The sequence below is a fragment of the Thamnophis sirtalis genome, unplaced genomic scaffold (genome assembly GCF_051295495.1).
Source record: "Thamnophis sirtalis isolate CommonGarterSnake01/CBP01778 unplaced genomic scaffold, rThaSir2_p1.2 scaffold_6, whole genome shotgun sequence".
NCBI lineage: Eukaryota > Metazoa > Chordata > Lepidosauria > Squamata > Natricidae > Thamnophis > Thamnophis sirtalis.
This window is the reverse complement of record NW_028261386.1, coordinates 40,255,466-40,278,014: the sequence shown is the minus strand read 5'-3', so window position 1 is coordinate 40,278,014 and position 22,549 is coordinate 40,255,466. Positions and strand designations below refer to the sequence as shown.

Genomic DNA, 22,549 nt, shown 5'->3' with positions numbered 1-22,549 from the left:
AGAGAGTACCAAGGACTCCTTATTATGACTTATTATTGTAATTTAATAATGTTTATTAATGTTTTATTAAACTTTATTATCTCTATCTCCTTTCAGTCTGAGATAGAGATAAATCACATTTTAAAAAATTAAATACCAGACTGATTTTATGCAGACTATTAGCATTTAACTCAGTATGTGAGAAAGATAGAGATTAGTAATATTTAAACAGACACACACATTCCTTTGTATGTATCTCCTTTAATTGAGGTACTGAATTCAGATGTAATTAAGCAGCTAAGGACACTGCTAAATTCTGGGGACATGTCATCTTAGATTATAAAAAATATAGAATATAAAATATAAAATTAATTAATTAATAAAATTAAGGCAAAAATTGTATCAAAGGATTCCAAGTGAGTTCAGTATAGAATTCATATATTCAAATAATTATTTCTATAACATTGCAATATTACTGCTCAGCAGATATTTCTCAATCACACAATTTAAAAAAACCTCTAAATTGTGCATTCATTGACTTCAATATAAATTTTCCTTTTATAGTTTTCTAGTCTTAATATTCAAATATTCATATCTCATGTTTGACAGGTACTTGAGCAATCAAGATCAATCATATTCCCCAAAGCTGTACAGTGTTTCTTTAAACATATTTTGGTTCTTTTCCAGATATTTAGTTGATAATTTATCATTAATTTTCTTAAATTTTGTACGTGGTATCCTCTACAACACTGCATGTTCAAAGAAATTGCTATCATGTAATATGACTGAGAATCTCCATAGACTAAAATGTAATAGTTATTTTTACTAATTCTGTCAAGATTTTTTCCCCGTTTTCCCTCAGAACAATCATAAATTGTTGGTTCCAGCTGAGATAGCGCGACTGTCATAAAGTACACCTCCGCCTGGTTTCTCTGAGAAAAAGCCTGTCTAGACCTTGTTCAGCAAGCTAACCACTATTCTACATGTATTCCCTAACCAGTATCCTCCAGATATGTCAGACTACAACTAACATCATCCCAATGGCCAATGCTGACTAGTGATAATGAGAACTGCTGTCCAAAACATTTAGAATGTGTAAAATTGTATAAGGTTGCTCTCTATGTTCACTTTCTGATTCACTTGATGGAAGATTTCCATTAAATAAAACAAACATGCATTTAAACTGCCAGGAGAGAGAAAGCAGATGATTGCTATGTACACTTGCTGTCCATGTGCGCCTAAATGTTAACAAAACCATGCATTTTTAATACATTAGACTTGCAAAAACCATTAAAAAGCTGTTAAAAGTTGACATACCCCATGTCATTGCACACATTGATGGATGCTATAGGCCTCTGCCTGTCACAAGCAAGCATTCCCTGTCCATCATGAACATTAATTCAATCACTAGCTAACTCAGACATGTCACATATGTTAAACACAATGGTCTAAAAGTGACCCGAAGACATCACACCAATTTATATTCTTCAGCTTTTCTGGTGCTTGTTGACATACCAGGCTTGACATATCACTGAACAGTACAGCAAACAATAAAAATTGCATGTGAAATATTTTAACATCAGGTACCCAGACTGCCAAAACAAAGGGCAAGTTTGAAGAAGAGGAGGCATATTCACATGCAAAGAGCTGCCAGGTTTATTCCATTGTGACAAGGGGGATGAAAACTAAAATACCTCCCTCAAGTGACATCAAAGTTACATTTTAAGACAAAACAGATCGTCAGACACAATTCATGGACATCACCAGCCTATGAAATCTCAGAGACATTAAGACTGCTGGAGAAAGCCTCCATTGAAGTAACATTAGCAATGTTTTATTAGAATTTTTTTTAAAAAAAACCATCAAAAATAAATATGAACAACATACAACAATAATATTTGAAATACAGATTTGGTGTATCTTCTATTACCTTGGTTTCAGTTTTAAAGAATAATATGTTTTGTATGACTTAAAACCAACTAGTTCAGCAAGAAAAAAATATTCTGTAGTCTTTTGAACATTCATTCATTGAGAACATTCATCAAAGTTTCACTCTCATCATTTATATGCTGGAGCTAAAATAAATGTGACAGATCCTGGATACATGTGTCACAGCGGCTGTCTATCTGTAATTCATTATTGGTTATATATTATTACTTTGTGCACTGGTTTTTCAAAGGCAATTGAGGTTAAAGACGTTGGTGATTATAGTGTTGGTTTCACTGAGAGAAAGGGTGGTGCCTTTGGTCTTGAAGAAAGCAGAAGCGCACCCTCTCCTGTTTTAGATTTTAGACAAATATGTTAGACAACTATTGTCTTGTCTCTAACCTTCCCTTTTGGGAGAATGTTGTTAAGAAGACGGTCAGTTTGCAGTTGCAAGGAATCTTGGAGTGGATTATTAGACCCAAATCAAATGGATTTCGGTACTGAGATAGCCTTAGTTGCACTTGTTGATGACCTTGGTGGATCCAGTATAGAGGTAGCGCATCCGTCCTAGTGTTCTTTTATCTCTCAGAAGCCTTCAGTACTATGAACCAAATTCTTCTGGGAGTAGAAAATGTGGGGGATAAATGATGTGGCTCCAATCTTTCTTCTATGGCTTTTTGTGTGGCTCCAATCCTTTTTCTATGGCTTGTACCAGTTGGCATTGGCAGGTGTGAAGGAGAGATGCACACCAAACCCTTATGTGAGATGCTGCAAGGTTCAATGCTCTCTCCTTTCATATTTAACATTTACAATAAGCTGCTAGGTGAGGTCATATGCTAATCTGGGATTTGGTATTATCCACATGCTGATGATACCTTTCTATTTCAGGTTGGTTAACTGAGGCTTTTGATGTTTGCACAGCTCCATCAGGTGTATGAGTCTTCCTAGATTGGGAGGCCCTTTAATCAGTCACCTCAAGGTTCAACAATTTGTTCTATATGGGACTGCCCTCGAAAAAATCTCAGAAGCCTTCAACCTGTACAGAATACAGTACATGTACAGTGATGGGCATGCCTCAATAAGCCCACAAGACACTTCTACTCTATGAGCTGCAGTAGTTGCCAGTATGTTTCCAGGTGTGATTCAAAGTGTTTCTGTTGTTATTACTATTATTATTAACCTTTTTAAAAATATGTTTGGTGAACTCAAGGCAGTGAACTTACCGATTACTGCTGACTCTTATATTCTTATGAAGAGCCCTATATGGCATAAAAGCAGGTTATTTGAAAGACTGCCTATCTCCTATGGCCTTTGCCCAGTCAGGACATGTTGGCAGAGTTGGTATGTTCTGGGTTTCTTTCATTAAACAGTGTTATTTACCAAGAAGCATGCCTGCCTTGTTATGGTACCTTTCTTTGGAATGAGTTCCCCTCTAAAATCCATGTAGCTCCCTTCCTATTGGTGTTCCATGAAACCTTGAAGGGAGGCAAGACCAAATAATATGATTCCATATGGTCCCATGTAGAAAAGAGTGAAACAATTGTGAACTTTGTATGGGATTTATGGCATAGTTCAAAACATGGGCAGAAAGAGCAAAGAAAACATTTTGAACTCTTGTCAGTCCCAAGGGGAAATCTACAATGTTTCCATCTTCCTCAGCCATTATCCTAGAATAAAAGGTACAAGCTCACTTTTATCTCTGGAGAAAACAATTTCACTTTTTGAAAAGGCCTAATGCAACTCTTTTTCACCTGGCTAATGGCCACAACTCTTAACAGGAAATTCTACCCCTTTTAGACCACAGCTGCATTTTCTCCTTCATAGTTTGATGTCCATAGACTAGATATGTTTTAAAATGGTCAAGTGACTCACTGAAAAATAAGTGAATTTCCAAAATCCTTAGACAGCACAAGTTGATCTTAGGAGCAACTCATGTAGGGGCTGAAAAAGACCAAACAGCAAATTTGAAAAATCCAATGAGGTTTACAATTTGGGCTTGGATTGGATAATTTATATTCCTTTAGTCACAAATCTCAACAAAGAAATGTATTTATGATCATTTTAGAGGTGGAAAATGGGGGTATGATTACTGTGTCTCTGATACTACATCTTCTCAATACGATACAAGATATGCACACTATATTGTCATACATATGTGTACAATGTGAGTTCAAACTAAAATTCAGCAGCAAAGTCCCCATATTTTCCTGAAGACATTTTGATGATCACCTACTTCTATTTTTTTTAAATCTCTACCATAGTGCTGTAAGAATAGCAAGGCAGTATTTTTGTAAGGAACTTATTTACAATAGCTATAACAAGGATTAGAGAGATTAGAAAGTGCAGCCTTTTGTCTATCTGTAAAGATAGGAGTAATGGTTCACTTCTTGTGGAGAAGCTTGCTTTAAACCATTCATTCGGATTGCAGAAAGATGTACACCAAACCCTTATGTGAGATGATAAGAAAGCAGAACTTCACTCTATCCGCCCTTCTACCCAAAGCCCAATTCCCTCCCACAGTGATTCTTTTAAGTCAATCCCCTCCATTTACATCCCTCATTCAGGAACTCAGCTGACAGGAGATAGTGAGTTTGGAAATTCTTTGAATGACAGATTCAATTTATCCATTCATTGTGAAGCCACAAGAGCCTCTTGGTTGGCATTGGCTGTTCCAGACCCTGATTGCCAGAACTTTACTTCTACTTTTTGCCATTTACTTCTGATTCCTGTCAAAGAGTTACATCTCTGGCACCTAGGGCTGCACTGTAGTGTAAGAGAAAAAAAGCAGTAAATCACCAAATAAGGGGGATATCTCTCTACCTAAAGCAACAGGAACATGGCCAATCTGAGGAGAGCACAATAAAGTACTCCCAAAGAGTTTCTCTCCATTCATATTTACATTACTATCATATGAGATCCCAGCCATTGTGGTTTGTATAGCTTACTGAGCCTTTGTGGCTTATTCTATAAAATCAGGGTTTATTGTATTACCACGACCTGAAACCCACAGGGCATAGCCACTGGCTTAACCCCTCCCCCCAAACAAAGTACTTTATTTCCATCCAGTCTTCTCCATGCACATATCAGACTTGACTTCAAAAATGATGCATGGAGGCTGAGGAAGCAGGAAAGGCGGGACAAAGAGCAGGTTGGCAAGGAGAAGAGGGGGGCAAGGCACATCAACTCATCTCTACTCACTCCTTAAGACTTGTCCACAATTTGTTACAGTTAAAATCTGGAAGAATTCAAATGTACCAAATATTGGTTTGATCAGCTGGGATAGATCCAGAAGAATATAGATAAACTTCTAAGCCACAATTTTCTTGCTTTAGGTTTGAAGCAAAACATGTTTTCCTTTCCATGCACAAGACTGCCTAGGCAACAGGAAAATAGTTCAAGAACTAGATTGTTTATTTTATCTACTGTATTTATATCTTGCTTTTCATTCAGGACTGCAAGTTTACAGGTACAATACTCACTCCCCTGTTCCTTTTCTCCATAAGACAGCAACTCTTTGAAGTAGGCTGGACTGCCAGAGAGTGACTATGTCAGATCCGTGAATCTGCCATTCTTTGGGGGAAGAGGGGGACCCCATACTCCCTTTACACCTTTCTACCCTTCTTTCATATATATCCAATCCCATGTAATTAATCACTTTATAACTGCTAGCCTGTAGGCCGGGCACTTTCTCACCTTTTGGGGAATGGATAGGGAGAGAGAGCCATGTAGACTGCATCATTCAGGAAGGAAGCCTGAGAAAGTCTTATTATTTTCCCAGAGCGTCCCTTACAAACAACATCTTCACACCTGCAGATTGGCTAAATCCACATCGGACAGTTGGGAGGGGATTCTATCTTCTTTTATTCCTATTGTATTGTCTTAAGGGCCGCAGAGCCTGCTTTGTACGTTTCCATGACTGAGAATGGACTAGATCCCAGGTTGTCCCACTAATAGTCAACACTTTGATTACAATAGCATATAACAAATTTCTTACAAGAAATATGTCTTTTTATTTTCTTATCTAAGAGGTACTTCTTTAGACAATTTGCAAACATACCTGGTGATGGTGAATGCTTTTTATGTTGCAAGAAAAATTTTGGTACAAATGAAATTTGTTCACATTTTTTTCATTGACGTTTTTAGAAGTCACTTTTGCTAGAGATGACTGAATGCAAATATATCTTCTTTGACATCTGCATTTTTAAAACAAAAAAAATCCTTTAGTCAAGAAATTTCATCTGAATGATAGCAACACTAATAAAAATGACTTCATTGTATTCTAAATTTAATAGTATATTAAAACAAACTTATTTTACAAAATTAATTTGATATATTTCACTCATAATGCCAAGTTAGAAATGCGTTATGTGCTTTCCAAAAACTGATTCCCCCTCAAAATAATTTAATGACCAGATGACTACTAAGGAATATAAATTTTTCCATTCCCCATCATTGAGTCAGAACTGAAGAAGTTTACTGGATGAGCAGTGAAACATTTTCAAACAAAAAAACAAGAAAGATCATTTGCCATTTGAAAAGCACCTTTGGAACAACCATGACCTGGATGATTGAGAATCTCTATAGACATTTGATATCAAAATAGAAATTTTAATGCCATAAAAGGATAAATTATTAAATGCATGGCTTTATTTAATGCCTATTACATTTAACTTTAATTACATATAAATGAAGGAAATTGATTTTTTTTTTTTTCATTCTGATCCTACATATTAGTCTTTGGAATAGACTCGTTTGATATGGCCCTTATAATTGGAGGACTGTTTTCATTCCAAAAAAGGTCCCCTGTACGAAATGATCTTGTGGATCTTGTGGATTGTTGCTTTTGTCTTATCTTAAAGTCTCTCCAAGAAAAAAAAATACAAATCAAACAAAATAATTTTTAAGAGTATAGTAAGACAAAGTCAATCTATATATATCATGGCTTTGTGCAAAAGTATTTGGAGCTCTCACCTGGCTTGGATCCCGTGGGGAGTTTGGACTAATCCCTAGCCTTCAAGTCTTCTGATTTTGAGACAGCCACAATTTAATTAAAGACTGAAGGGCAAGACTGCCTTATGTTACTGAAAACTGGGTGGTTGAGGAGGAAAAAGTTCCAAACTCAGAAATCTGCCTACTTAGGTTTCAGATTTGGTATTGGAGGGATGAATAGCTCCATTTTACAGAGTCAACATATTGCTCACAACAATCTGGGTCCTCATTTTACCAACTTTGGAAGGATGGAAGGCTAAGTCAACCTTGAGCCAGTCGAACTCCTGGCTGTGGGCAGAATTAGCCTGCAATACTGCATTCTAACAACTGCATCACCATGGCTCTTCAAGAGATGCTTCTTCATAGATAGATGTGAGACTTCATTTGTAATGCTTTCCAATACATCCTGTCGGCTTTCAGAGGACTTTTTGGGGAGTTTCCTGAGAATCTAGTGGGCAGTTTGACCAAGGGTTTGGTTGCCCAGTGGAATAAAGATCATTGGACTGGATTGCAACAAAGTGGCCAAAATACAGAACCAATACAGTCTCTTAGTTTATTGGCGAATTCGGGGAGAGGAAATGATAAGAGGAAATGCGAAAGAGGATTTCCTGTCTTATCTTGACTGGATTTTGGTACAAGGTATGACTGAGACTATACTGTGATGAGAGAGGGGAAGGGAGGGCAGGGAAAGGAGATTCTGCATTGGCTAAATGCCATACAATAGTTCATTTTAAGGCAACTTGATCTTTTTTACAGAATAACAGAGTTGGAAGGGCCCTTGGAGATGCTCCAGTCCAACCCCCTGCCTACCCCCAACCCTAAACCACTTCAGACAAATGGTTATCCATTAACTTCTTAAAAACATCCAGTGTTGGAGCATTCACAATTTCTGGAGGCAAGTTGTTCCACTGATTAATTGTTCTAACTTTTAGGAAGAACTAGACAATTCGTGTTTGACTGGGTCATCATTTCAGAGATATTTCCTTACCTAAACAGAGAAACATAATATTCACAGGCAGGAAAAAAAAAAGCAGTGGGAGCAACTTCTGACTACAGCTTCTCCACTGCATTTCCTTGTGGAAATCTGGCAGGGAGATTGGAAACCTCCCTCCCTCCCTGTCCTTTCTTGCTCAGTCCCATTCACTTTTTTCATCCCTTCATTCCTGTTTCTTCTTTCCTTTCCTAAGTAGAGAAACAGAATGACCAAAGGCATGCAAAAAATTAGTGGGAATGGGAACATCTTCCGACTTCATGTCAGCTTCCCTATTGAATTTCTTTGTGGGAAGTTGGCAATAAATATCAAAAGTCTTCCTTCCTTCCTTTTTCATAAAATTTTGTCTGATCACATGGAAGAATATATTCAACCCAGAAACCAAAGACTTTCAGCAAATCTACAGGACTGGCAAAATGCAATGTTACCAATCTCTAACAAAAGGATATGTCTATAACAAAATTACTTACAAATTTCTGATAAAATCCAGGGTGTCTTTATCTTTAGCAACCATGTCAGCCAGTATATGCTGCACTCCAGATTTTACTTCCTCAATCGTGGAAAGTCCTAAAGGAAAATATTTGGTTTTAAGTACCAAATAGAATAATACCCTGCAAACATGGCTTTAAGAAGCTTTAAGGGGAACTTAAAAAATCCAAAAATCAACTGAAGATGAAAGTTATACAACACACATAGCAAGAATTGTTCTGGTGTCAAGCAAGAGAAGGTCACACTTCCACTTACACCAGGCCTAAATGTTCCAGGCACTTCACATCCTTTTCCCAGCCACAAAAACAATGTTGCACATTTGTCTTCTATGCTGCACCTGAACTGAAACATTTCACAGCTAACTCAACCATATAATTCCCCTTTTCCAGTCAGCCTATGTGTCACAACAACTGATGGCGTCAAACCTGCTTCCTGCCCATTAAAATACACTCAGAATAGACACCTCTAGTTGTCTTTTTGATGAGTGCCAGACCTAGCCTGATGACAAGGCATTGAGAGAGTAATACAAAAAGTGTGAACCAATAGTGTTTCTGTTGCTAGGGAGGAAGTCTTGTGGAAACTATCATAAAGTTCAGTTAACAGTACTTCCCAGCTACAGAATTCATTTTAACAAAATGTTAGTAAATAGCATTTTTTTTTCAAAAAAAAATCTTGTTAAAAATGAACTGGAAAATCTCTTTAGGTCATTTTCCATATTAAAAAGAAAATCAGTACATTTTGCTATCTAAGATTGCCCCCTACAGATTTATCTATAATTACACTGTACTGTGTAAACATTATGCTCCAACTTATGAAACCAAAAAAAAAATCATCTTTCAAAATTAATTTTCTTTTTCTCAGAGGACAGAAGCAGTGAATTACAACACTTGCCCATCAGCTTTATTATCTTAGTATATAAATGAACAAAAATCTTAACGGAAAATGATTAACAAGCTAACTGTTCTGTGGGGAAAATAGTAAATAATATGATTATTACAGTTCAGGCCCCAGGCTTGGACAATCTGGCTTAAGAGAAAGCAGATGTAAAGATTGTCTTGTTTATAGCACTCTTTTTCTCACTTTACCACAAAGCATTATTGTTTCCTCTGATCTAAATTAATGTTTACTAATAGTCACTGCATACTTTACCTAAGGTCATATCTGTGCTCCATTAGACTCAGTCTCCCTCCTGCATACAAAGAAAACCTTGGAATGGTGTTATGGAATGAATGACAGACCCAAACCCACTTTCCTTAACTCCAAACCATCTGTCCTACTATATAAGAAAACAGAGATAAAGCAAGGATATCCAAGCACCACTAACAGAAAAAGGAAAGAGAGATAATAAATGAGTGTAAAAATGAGATTGTAAAAATCACTCTGATTTTATATGGTAGAAAACGGGGCAGATGGAAACCCTCAAGCTTTCACGATTCTGTGTTTGGGCCTGCAACAATAGGCTAGAGTTCCAGCAATCTTTCCATTGCCTATGCCTAACCTGATCTTTCTCAAAGAAGCTGACATCTATCTCCTTCAATCATCTCCTTATTGATTAAGTGCAGATTTGCCTCGTTTTATCTTTTTGAAGCACAGTCACTAATCTTTTTATATTTTATATTACAATGTGTTGAAACTCCTGTAGTTTTAATCTACGTATGGCAGCTTACTAAAACAGGGATGCAAACTTCATTATATTCTAAATATTTTCATTCATCAGGAGGAAACTGATGTTGTTGAGGCTCATTTGGGATCAAAGACATTTAGGCGTTCTTGATTTACCTCAGCCTTTCCACCCTAGACATCTCTAGGGATGGTAGAAAACAGCACATGTTTTTTTTACCAGCCTGCTAGAAAACATGTTGCTTTATTGGAACTAACTTCTTTGTCAAAGTAAATCTCGGTCATTTTATTTTATTCAAGAGTATTAAGCATATTTAAAAACGTTTGTATGCCTGAATAAGCCTGAGGATTATTGGTGAGGAATGGAAATGTTATACATGAACAAGCATGTAGAGCCAACAATATACAGTATTTTAAAATGACAAAGGGAACCTCAGTGAATTGGGGTGGGGGAAGATTTCTCCCATCCACCTAATTAGTTTCTGTTCATATTCAGCAAGCATCTGAAGAACAGACATAGAGAGAATATTATCTCAAGCCAGGTTAATCTACCCAGTGCTGCTTCTATTGATTATCACCAGGCGTCCAGAATTTCTAATCAGGACAATATATAATTCAGAAAAAGGTGAGATCTGCTACAAACAAAGGCTTTTGCTGTTCTCAAAGGGGCTAGTGGAATGGAGTGGAATGCAACAGAACAGTTGGAAGGGACCTTGGAGATCTTCTAGCCCAACTTAGGTAGGAAACCTTACACCACTTCAGACAATATTCACAGTCACTCTTACTCAGTAAAGTATTTCTGTTTATATGCTCTAATGCTTCTAAAAGATACATGCTTACCTTCGACATTGGACTTGACATAAAAGAGTAAGTTGAGTTCCTTCGGATTCTGAATAAGCAAGTTGGCTGCCTGTTCCAAGCCCAACTGTTTAGCTCTTTGTGCTTTAGTTCCTTTGCTTCCAGTTTTATAGGGTGCATACTGTAATAGGTAATATTATATGTCTAAGCATAAGGGATGGACACACACACAGACACACTTGTGTATGTGTTTGTGCATGCATGTGTATGTATGTAATTTTGTTGTCACAAATTTTCAATTTTTTATGCTTTATCTGTCTACAGGATGAAAACAAAGTGATGATATGTAGTATCTAGAATCACAGAGTTATCAGAGTTATCAAATTGGTCCAATGGCCTCCTAATTGATTCCCTATACAGGTAGTCCTGGTCTTACAACAGTTCATTCAGTGACCGTTCCAAGTTACAATGGCGCTGCAAATAGTGACTTGTGACCATTTTTTTCACACTTACGATCATTGCACTATCCCAATGGCCACATGATTTACATACAGATGCTTGATAACCGATTCATATTTATGATGGTTGTAGAGTTTAGGAGTCATTTTGTGACCATCTGACAAGCAAAGTCAACAAAGAACCCAGATTCACTTTACAACCATGGTACTAATTTAACAACTGCAGGGATACATTTAACAAATGTGGCAAGAAAAGTCATAAAATGGAACAAATTCTCTTAACAAATATTTCATTTAACATTATAAATTTTGGGCTCAATTGTGGTTGTAAGTTGAGGACTACTGTACAGCATTTCAAGGGTTGTTTTTTTTTTCTAACATTCAGTCCGAACCTTCCTTGTTAAATCTAACATTAGAGTTTTGCCTCTTAATTGTTTTGGACATCCCAGTGAAAATAGCCAAAGCCTTCCTGACCCACACAGTAAGCAAGCCTGCCATATACAGTATACCCATAACTTATCCTTAAACTGCTTTATTTAAAAATAATTATTTAAACTATTAATATAGTTATAGTCATCATTATTCTTTTAATTTAGGTTAGTTAACACATGGTAAATTGTGACATAGCTGGTTTTTCTTAGCTCAGTGTGCTGTATGAAATCAGCCAACCCTAATATTTAACCCATGATTTATATTTTGCATAAAGTGAGAATAGAACTGAATGTCACTTATTCAATAAACATTGACTATTGTGTGTGTGACTCCAATGCTAGAAGCAGATCTTACTGAAGTCCACTAAATGTTATTTCTAAAGTTGGCATTATATAATAAGGTAGACTAAGAATGTATCTGGAAAATGAAACCCAGGCTTCCTTTAGGAAGTCTTTATTAATAAAAAGGTCAATAATTGCTAACAATATTTCCTGGGTAGGAATTCATTCATATTCCTTAATCTTCTCCTATGATTCATAACTCCAAAATTAGACATTTCAAGTCTAATTTTTAGACTACATGTTTATAACATAATTCTATATAATTATGAAAATATAACACTGAGTTTTATGAGAATCCCCACACTGTGGGGGAGGGGAATAGGGTAGTAGTCTTAGTTCACAGGGAATAAAAATGTGACTTATAAAAGCCAGCTTCAAACTGTTAACTAAAAGCAATTATGCAATGAGAATGTTTTGAGCAAATGCCTCCTTCAAAGGTAAAGAATTTTCATGTCTCTGTACATACTATACTGATTGAAAGGAGAAAAATATTTCAGCTAACACTGAAGCAGTCTTAACTCAATTTTTACTACATGGAATAGCAAAGAAAGTGCCTTACTTTTTTTCTATTTCAGATCTATTTTTGTTCCAATTGGTATAATAGATTTTGGATTAAAAATATGCCTTGGTGAAATTCAAAGAGACATCTTTACAAATAATAATAATAACTACAATGAAACCTATATTTACCAAAGCTTAATGAGACAGACTTTGCATGCAACAGATCAAACTTTGACTGTGCTTTTCATCACTAGTATGATGTTATATAGATGCAAAAATGGAAAAATAATGTCCCTATGCTCTAATTCAATGGACATTGCTGAATAACAGATTCTTTCTTTCCACATCCAGTAACCACCATGAGCCTTGTCTCTTCCTTGCTTTTTATGCTTTTGGTAATCTGCCTTTGTAACTCTCTCTTGCCTGAGAAAATAGCTTGTGTCATATATGAACCAGGATCGAGCCATATTTTAGTGGCATATTTCACATGTGCTGCATTAAGCGATCCCAGTTCTTTGATATTCCGAATAAGACTGGGAAAATTAAAACCTTAAATTGTGTAGAACTGTTATTAGATAATATAGTAATGATGTAACCTAGTATAAAATGGCTTCTAAGAAGTTATGGCCACCATTTCCATAAAAGGATTTAGCAATGTTTGGAAAAAATCCAGCTCACAATAAGTTATATGAAAATTTCCATTAAGATATTATACTAACCACATGATCCAGCTGCTCCAAAGTTTTACAGTTTAATAATGCAGTTAAAACACTTTCTGACAGCTTTCCTTCTTTTTCAAGTTTTTGTATTGAGGCATGCACCTTTTTTGCTAAAGTCCTAAAACCAAGCATAGTTAGAAGAATTAAAAATTTGTATTTAATAGAACATTTATATAAATACTATTCCTAACATTGGTGCATCCTTGAGTAGTATCACCTCACTGTGAAACCTTCTATATATATTGTTCATAGGACTCTCAGACGGAACAGTTCCATTGGCTCAGTAAAAAAGGCACTTTCTCAAGTGAAAATCATAACCAATGGATGAGTAGCTTCTTCTTGTAGAAACACAGTTAAGGTAATCAGTTTTCATTGAAAATGAGTTTTCAAGTCAATCACCTAAATGATAATGTACTCTTTTATTTAAATTTACCTAAGAAATAAAATGAAGAGCTATTAAAAGTCACAGTGGGAAGATTAGACAGGCCACAGACTCACATACTTAAAACTGTCAATTTCTCAATTGTAATCACAAACAAGAAAAGGGAAGATTTGGATTCTGATGATTACTCTCAGTTTCCCATTATGCCCAAATCTTGGATCATTTATGTTATTGAGTTTTAAACAAATTTATTTTAGTTTTCTTGAATTTTAAAGAAAACTAAAATCAAAGCTAGTTTTGCTTTCTCTATTGCATTTACTCCCCTCATGATAATACTGGCCATTCAAGTGACTGAGATGGAGATGGGATTGCTGATAGATACTATTGGATGACATCTCCGTCCCAAGAATTGCGGAATGGCTAGGAAGTTTCCAAACTTTGTTAAAGGCTGCTTTCTAGTTGGAAAAAGCATAGGGGTTGTCAAGTTCTCTAACAACTGCCTAGTAACAAAACGATTCTTTCCAACTAGTTTCTCATGGAATCTCTTTGACAAGATTTATTGAGGAAGACTGTGGTTACAAAATCTTTAGCGGATGAACAATTTTCTACTTAGAATCAGCCTTGAGACAGAGACTTTCAAAAAGAAAAATCCCCAGTTGGGTTCCCTGATATAGACAGGCAATATTTTCACTGATAACTACAAAGTTTGCAGCTGGCTGCTTATATCATAATTTTTTACATCAATCCAGGAATTTTAAAAAGGAGCCTCTCCATGTTTGAAATTCAGACGTCATGAGATCCCATGAACTCCTCTGTTAACACTTGCAAGGCTGCAGTAATTGCTTAAAGTGCTGCTTACTCTCCCTTTCTACCCCCATCCCAATGCTTTAATACATACTGTAGTTCTTCCATTATTTGTTGCACCTCACGCAGCACATCAGCTTCCAGATTATTGATAAGTTCCTTCCGATACCGAACAATAAAAGGGATTGTATTATCATCATTGAAAAGCTTGATTATATTGGCACACACCCATGCTTCAATGTCAGTCCTTTGCGACAAAACCTGCAACCCACAGTAAAAAAGCCCAAGTATGAATTTCTCACAAAAGATTCTGAAAAATGTTAAACTTGGAGAAGAAATGGTTGCAGCTATCATCTTACAGCAATCTACTTAATACGACAAACATACAAGAATATCGATTTCTATTTATTTACAAACCTTACTTATTTTTCATTCTTAAAACCATATCCCCAAAATGATTCAAATGAAAACTAGGCCTGAATCATTAACTTCATTAAAAGAGAATGAAAAAAAAACCCCTCTATGGTTGTTACTCATGACAGGTGACTCGTTTAACACAGGATCTAAATGGCATTTCCTGGAGTTCTAATAGAAAAAATGTTCACAGGTATCAATCCAGTTTCAAAAGTAAGACTTTTGAATTGAGAGATACAATCCAAATGTTTAAAGAATCATAACATGCCCACAAAATGTCTGTTATAGTTTGGGTGATCAGGGGCAAGCATGCATCCATCCATTTACTAGAGGAGCAGTTCTATACACTGTCTACATTTCAGCTTCCACTAAATTTTCTCTTTTCCCAGCACTTTGGCCTACTGTAACTAATCAATGTTGGGAGAGAGGGAGGGAAGAGGATTAGAAGCTTCTTAGAAATAAAGAATATCATTGAAGCAGATGTTTGCTAGAATGGGGAAAAAAGGGGGAGGGAGGAATTTAAGCCTAGGAGAAATAAATAAAAGCAATGATGAGGATGTTTATTAGAATGGCAGCTTCCTTTAAAAATTACTTTAAAAAATAAAGTTAATAAAAAATAAAGTTTTCCCTCAGCAACTGAGGGAAAACATTTATTATATAATAGGGGCCCATATCATCAAACTGCCTACCATGCTCTTGGAAATGTGTGAGATGCTGAATGAACAGCTTCACCACCCACTACAATGATTAGTATTTTTTTCTTTTAAATTACAAGACAAAAAAGAAATAGAAGGACCCCTCATCTGATTAAAATAATGATAAACCCTTCCTTCCTCAATATTAAAAGACACTGTATATGTTCCCCAAAACACTCAAAAAACTGAAACATGGCTCTCATTTTAGTGTGATAAAAAATATTTCATTGGAGCTAGAATATATTTTTAGTACAGCATAAGCCAAACTATGATTGACCCGGAATGTTTTCTTTTACCATATTTAAAATCCTGGAATATTTTATAATCTTTCACCAGCAAAAGTTGAAGACAGCATTAAAAAATAGTCTTTCATAATTTTTCTTTACAAATAACAAAATAACATTTTTTTATATTTTCTTGTGAAAAGTAATACTAAATGTAACCTTCCATAGCTAATGCTCAGGATAAATTCTCATTATAAATAGAGGAGACAATGTGCTTTGTTTTATAAAAATAAAGGCAACGAAATACTTTTTGGAATAAATCCAGATGAGGTATTATATACATCAGAAATTAAATGAACATACAACTTCACTCTAGAGAGTTTCCTCCTGCAGTTTAAACGTATGTTAATTTTGTTGTAAACAGCAAAGCATTACATACCTCTACAATGTCCCAGTTCATTTTATGGTCCCCATTCAGTTTGTCACCTGCCACATATTTTATACATTTCTCCTGCGGACATCCTGTTTTAATTTTTTTTAAGGGAGGTTCATCAAATGTAAAATCTTCTTCAGACTCTTCCACCTTAATTTTTTGTTTAGACACTGTAGCACTTGTGGATGGTTTATCTGCATTTACCAAGCCAGGTTCAACTTTAATGCTGCCAACTTTCTTCACTGGGGTTTTTTTGGTTGAACATTTCACATTGACATCTTCCTCTGTCATTTTTTCTGTTCCTCCAGGTACGGCAATAGGCAGAGATGAGTCCTACCCAAACCACCAAAACACATTAAGATTATTATTGAGCACAGCCAGTCTGAACATAAACACCATCAATGACTTACTACCTATCATCATTTCCTTTGGGATTGTGGAACTAATGTCATCAAGTAGGGGAAAGGCTACTACAGATATCAGTGTTCTGCTTAGTAAAATGTAAGTGCAGAAAACATGAGTGCCTCAGGAAAGACCATTGTTACTGTCACTGCGTACAGGTCAAAAATCAGAAGCACCTGAAGATAACTGCTCTTAAAGCCAACCTATTTTCTCTTTTAATCCAAGATTTAAGATCCAATGTGAATCAGTTTTTGGTCACAAAGTTAGAACAAAAAATGATTAGCCCTAATAAAATTTGCTTTCTATGGTAACAGATTGCAATTAAGAGTGTTGTGCACCATATGTGTAACTCCAGGAAAGTTATTTGGGACTGCCTCTTCACAGCGGTTTTTCCCTATTCAGTAAAATCTGGAAGGGAAGGCTTCTTTTGGGTCCTTACTCAAAAAGAAGGGAAGCCAATGGTGGTCCATTTCTCTTGTTGCTGCACGCACACGCACACACACACACACCCTTCTTCGCTTATGACCATTTGTTCAGCGACAGTGCAAAGTTGTGATTGTGCTGAGCAAAAGGGACATGATGTGGCCTTGGAATTCTGGCCATCACAGAAGCCCCATGGTCGTGTTAGTGTGTTTTCTGACATTTCCTACTGATTTCCCACAAGTGAAGTCAACAGGGAAGCCTACAGGAAGCTGGTCCGGGTTTAACCATGACAATTAGGACTGCTGGAATAGTCACTTGATATGCAGAGTGGTCAAGTGACACTCACCTTTACCACCCCTTAGCTTAGTAATGGCAATTCTGGCCCCAACTGCTGTTGGAAGCCAAGGACTATTTGGATTCCTTCCAGCAGGACTTGAATTTTGGTTGCTGTTCCTTGATACAGTGTGACAGTACGAGGTGAGCAAGTTATTGTTTCCATTTGATTTATGATAAGATGCTCCAACATATATCCCAAAGGTTCAAATGCAAATGTAAATGCGTATTTCAAGGAACTTCACATCAACTATGCTGAATAAATTACAGAGGTTAAAATGACTCAGGAAAAAAACATAGGGCAGATCTTTTTTGCACGTAGCACAGTGTACATGCATCTGGAGTTCCTATTTTTCTATTCCAATAAATCAGATAATTTAGAAGTTTCAGTAGGTAAGCCAGGTTGTTGGATCTATGCAAAAGAACTGAACCAATCAGGGGAATTTGGAATGGTGATGAACACAGATAAATCTCCACAATATAATCTTTGCTTTCTCTTTCTCTCTCAAATGTTTTGAAAACTAAATGGCTTCCTAGCTTCAATTACTTACCGGCTCCTCTTTTATCATTAGCTTCTTAGTACCTTTCTTAGCTACAGTAGTTTTCTTTTTAGTCAATGATTTTTTTTCAACTCTTGGAACTTTGGGTTTTGGCACTTTGGCCTTACGTGAGACTTTCTTTTGGGGCTCCCATTCCTCTTCATCTTGTTCATCTTCTGATTCTGAAGATCTGCCCAAGATATGGGAAAGTTTGTAATAAATGAAATTATACAGAGCACTGTCCTTAAAGCATGCAGGCCTCAATATTTAAACAAATATTGTTCATTATTAAAATTATTATTACAATAATTATTATTTAATATTTATTATTTAATTATTATTATTTAATTATTTAAACAAGAGAGTTGCATGCATTTAGACCCTAAAATGTATATGCTGTCCTAGACAAAAGACTTGCGTAGCTCACAATTATGTAATCCAATTCACAATCAGTAAATGAATTTTTGACACAAAAGTAACAAAATTCATGGTGAATGAAAACTTATATTTTATTTATAACAAGTGATAGAATGCCAATCAGACTTAATCTGTGACTTATCTTGCCCAACACCGGAAGCACCTGTCTTTTCAAAGTTCACATAATGTTCTAGAAGGAAATTGCCACCATGCAATGTGAATACAATAGTAAGCTGTTAGCTACTGCCACTAGCAATTTTGCTGGAGAAGCACTCCAGTGTTACACAAAGTTATACAATTTTAAGCAGTTATTCATAGCCTGGTTTTGTATTTTGACCTTGCAATTGTATTTTGACCTTTGCATTGATTCAAACATTTTTGCAGTCAATCCATAGCAAAATTTCTCTGCATAGATTTCACAAACTAAAAGAATAAAAAACATAACAAAACCAGCCAACAGCATTTAATATGGCTGGACAAGAACAAAGTGCACAAAAAGAACAATTCTTGTAATTCCATCCCTAAATTCCATATCCAGGATATAGCAGGCATTTTAATTTGAATAAATTTCATATTTGTGTTTATCTATTTTTTCCTTTCTTGTTTTTATATCGTGAGCTCATAGGGGAGGAGAAGCCAAACCTAGAAACAGTGAACATAGTGAAGCAGTATGCAAAACATAATCTCACTCTTCTTTCGAACTTAGTAGTTTTGTTAGGCTTTATGAACAAGTCAAACAAGCCAGGTAAAAAGATATGTACACACTTATGCCTCTAAACTTCAACCAATCCCAAAATGCTACAATCACTAGATGTTGTCCTAGTACCAAATACAGGTACAAGGATTGAATAGAAATTAGAACACACATCATTAACTCACGATTTAAGGAAGGAAGGTAGTTCATCTTCTGAAATGTCTGGTTTCGTTGCAGTTCTTTTCCGTTTAGGGAATGCTGACATCTGAGAAAAGAAAAATAGTTTTATCTGTGAGTTTTCCCCCATTCCTAAAAGACTGCAAAAATATAGATGGATGCTGCCAATTGCAAATCTGTTATTTTTGAACAGGCATCCTTGAATATCTGAATCAACAACAGATTCAACACATTGAATTGAAAAATCTGCTCTGATTTTTTATATATCAACAGATTTGACACGGAATCGAAAAATCTGCTCTGATTTTATACACATCTGAAAGCAATATACATAGAACAATGTACCTTTATCTTTCATTATCTTTTATGTTCTCTGTGTATGGATCTTTAAGTAATCACTAGTACCATCAATGTACAAGAAATAAGTAGCTGTAAGCAAAGAAAAAATCGCTCTGAGGCCATGTCTAAAGTCTTAGATGGAGAATATGAGAAATTTAAACATCCATTCATCAAGTCAGCCTAACAGATTTTACTGGATTTTGGGAAAGGTAACATGAAATACCTTATTTCTTAAGTGCATGTGTGTGTGTGTGTGTGTGTGTGTGTGTGTGTGTGTGTGCGTGCGTGCGTGCGTGCGTGCGTGTAAAGGGACAGATAACAAAACAACCTAATAAAGATGGGAAATGACAAATGGTCATAAAATGCAGATCATGAAGGAAAAGACCCAAGCGGCAACGAAGGGCTAGCTAGGAAAAACGGAGACTGGACTATAAAACCATCACTCACTCAAAAATGCTAGCATTCACTTGCCTTCTGCCCAATGGCGAAATTCATTTTTTTTTTACTACCAGTTATGTGGGTGTGGCTTGGTGGGTGTGACAGGGGAAGGGTACTGCAAAATCTTCATTCCCACCCCACTCAAGGGGAAGGATACTACAAAATCTCCATTCCACTCAACTTTGGGGCCAGCCAAAGGTGGCATTTGCCGGTTCTCCAAACTACTCAAAATTTCCCTTACTGGTTCTCCAGAACCTGCCAGAACCTGCTGGATTTCACCCCTGTTTCCGTCCTGCCAAAATGACCCCAGAACAGAAGAAAGGGAAAATATGATTTAACACCTTGAAATCAGAACCCGATCACAGAAAGACAGGACCTTAAATCAATCATACACCTTGAAGGATGTAAAAAGGTCTACTCAAGAGTTTTGAAGTCACTAGCCTCAGGAACGCTGACCTGGTCTGCCGTTTGCTTTCTTGAGAATAAACAAATAAAAAGCTTTCATGCAGCTGCTTCCTTGAATCCTTCCCCATATCTCCCAGCCCTAGCAAAGGGAAAGGTTTTCCCTTTCAACAAACCAATTCGAAAGCATCAGAACCATGAACTAGTTGCATGGTTGCGCTGAGATTCCTTCTTTACAGAATAACAGAGTTGGAAGGGACCTTGGAGGACTTCTAGTCCAACCCCCTGCCTAGGCAGGAAACTCTACACCTCTTCAGACAAATGGATATCCAACATCTTCTTAAAAACGTCCAGTGTTGGAGCATTCACAACTTCTGGAAGCAAGTTGTTCCACTCATACTCGATATTTCATAAACCAGCAAAACTCCTGCGAGGATAACGAAAATAAACCTCTTTTTTGTTAATCAAAACAGATGGATAGCAACTCTCATGAACCTAGCAGCCCTAGAGGTTCCCACGTTATGCACCTCCCTGAACGTCGCGACCTCCCCAGTTCACCTTTTTCTAGCTTTGGCTACGGGAGGATACGAAATGCCGCCGTTTGTTTCCCCTTCCCTATTATAAGCCTGCGTTCATGTTTAAAACCGGCGCCAGCAGCGACTGCAGCAAAATCCAGGCTTTCAAAGCGGAGGAAGCAGCGACCTGACCGAGGGGAGGGGCCGGAAGTAATCATCGAAGCAGCTCCGGCTGCTGTCGGTGACAATGAAGTCCCGGCGAGTCGCTTCCTCTTCGGATTAGCCCGAGTGGTTTTTTTTTTCCTTCTCTTCAAACTAGAGAACTTTACACTGTGTGGACTTCAACTCCCAGAATTCCCCAACCAGCGTGTGACAATGAAGGCGGCGGGAGCGGCGCGCCTGAGTTTCCGCAGATGCTCCAGCGAAGCGGACTCTAACGCGATGCCGACGGAAAGAATCTTCCCCCGTGCTTGCTGGGTCTGGTTTACTAAGCCAGGGGTTTCCAACCTTGGCAACTTTAAGACTTGTGGACTTCAACTCCCAGAATTCCTCAGCTGAGGAATTCTGGGAGTTGAAGTCCACAAGTCTTAAAGTTGCCAAGGTTGGAGACCCCTGTACTAAGCGAATAAGCCTATCTTGGAAGACTCGCGAGAAAAGCTAACTTCCAGCGGAAAATATTTCTACTGTTTTCCCGTTTGGCCACTAGGTGCTCCTGTTTACCTGGCATCCCCAGTTCTGAAGCATCAGTTCGTTGTTTGTTTACCGGCAATAGGTGTACATCTCACTTGTTCTGCCAAGCGTTGTACAGCCGTGTCCGTGTTATGTTATTGCTAGGCAATAGGAGGTCGACGCGATGTTTTGGAATTCCCATTTTTCTAAGCACATTCCACAGCTTGACATGACCCACGGGGCTTTTCTATAATCAATAAAGCACATAATGACTCTTTTTTGTATTCTTTTGGCTTTCTTAATTATTCAGTGTGTGTCAACAATAATGTTTCGTGTTCCTTGGCCTTTTCAAAATCCAGCCTGAACATCTGCCCTTTCCTTTTCCATATCGGGCTGGATCTTAATTGCCTTAAACAATCCTAAGTTATTTTGCTAGCACGTGAAATTGGGTATATTGTGTAATAATTTGCACATTCTTTTGTTAAGTCTCTTCCCTGAAGACATCTGTTCATCCCACCAGAGTAGATAAGACACCTGTGTGGCCAGGTCACTTCCTTTAACCATTGCCCTCAGAAGCCTCTTTTTTCTGTTGCAGTTTCTGTCCTATGGAAGGAAGGAGTGCGCGTGCGCGCGCACACACACACACACACACACACAATCCAAAAGCCCCCCCCCCCCTTTCTATCCTGAAGAGCACTTTAAAACAGGCTCTTACACCTGGCATTGGGATAAGATGAGGTCAGAATTTAGAATTTAGAATAACAGAGTTGGGAGGGACCTTGGAGGTCTTCTAGTCCTGCTTAGGCAGGAAACTCTACACCAGACAAATGGCTATCCAACATCTTCTTAAAGACTTCCAGTGTTGGAGCATTCACAACTTCTGGAGGCAAGTTGTTCCACTGATTAATTGTTCTGTCAGGAAATTTATCTTAGTTCTAAGTTGCTTCTCTCCTTAATTAGTTTCCACTCATTGCTTCTTGTTTTATGCTCAGGTGCCTTGGACAAT

At 37.1% G+C, this 22,549-nt stretch overlaps 1 protein-coding gene across 5 annotated transcripts in view; it reads right to left on the bottom strand.

Moving 5' to 3' along the window:
- The window catches only part of SRBD1 (S1 RNA binding domain 1), a 143,610-nt gene extending 121,933 nt beyond the window's left edge, over window positions 1–21,677 (bottom strand). For 2 of the 5 annotated variants that reach the window (XM_087717693.1, XM_087717694.1), the window contains exons 1-9: window positions 21,595–21,677; window positions 19,189–19,268; window positions 17,905–18,082; window positions 16,202–16,528; window positions 14,524–14,690; window positions 13,244–13,361; window positions 10,835–10,973; window positions 8,356–8,452; window positions 5,963–6,098 (exon numbers count right to left, since the gene is read on the bottom strand). In XM_087717693.1, coding sequence (XP_087573819.1) covers window positions 5,963–6,098; window positions 8,356–8,452; window positions 10,835–10,973; window positions 13,244–13,361; window positions 14,524–14,690; window positions 16,202–16,528; window positions 17,905–18,082; window positions 19,189–19,268; window positions 21,595–21,618 — 1,266 coding nt within the window. In that variant the 5' untranslated portion in view covers window positions 21,619–21,677. Of the gene's footprint in view, window positions 1–5,962; window positions 6,099–8,355; window positions 8,453–10,834; window positions 10,974–13,243; window positions 13,362–14,523; window positions 14,691–16,201; window positions 16,529–17,904; window positions 18,083–19,188; window positions 19,269–19,525; window positions 19,610–20,917; window positions 21,338–21,594 lie in introns of those variants that run through there. The other 3 variants (XM_087717696.1, XM_087717695.1, XM_087717697.1) reach the window with 3 other exon arrangements.
- Window positions 21,678–22,549: the final 872 nt, after the last annotated feature.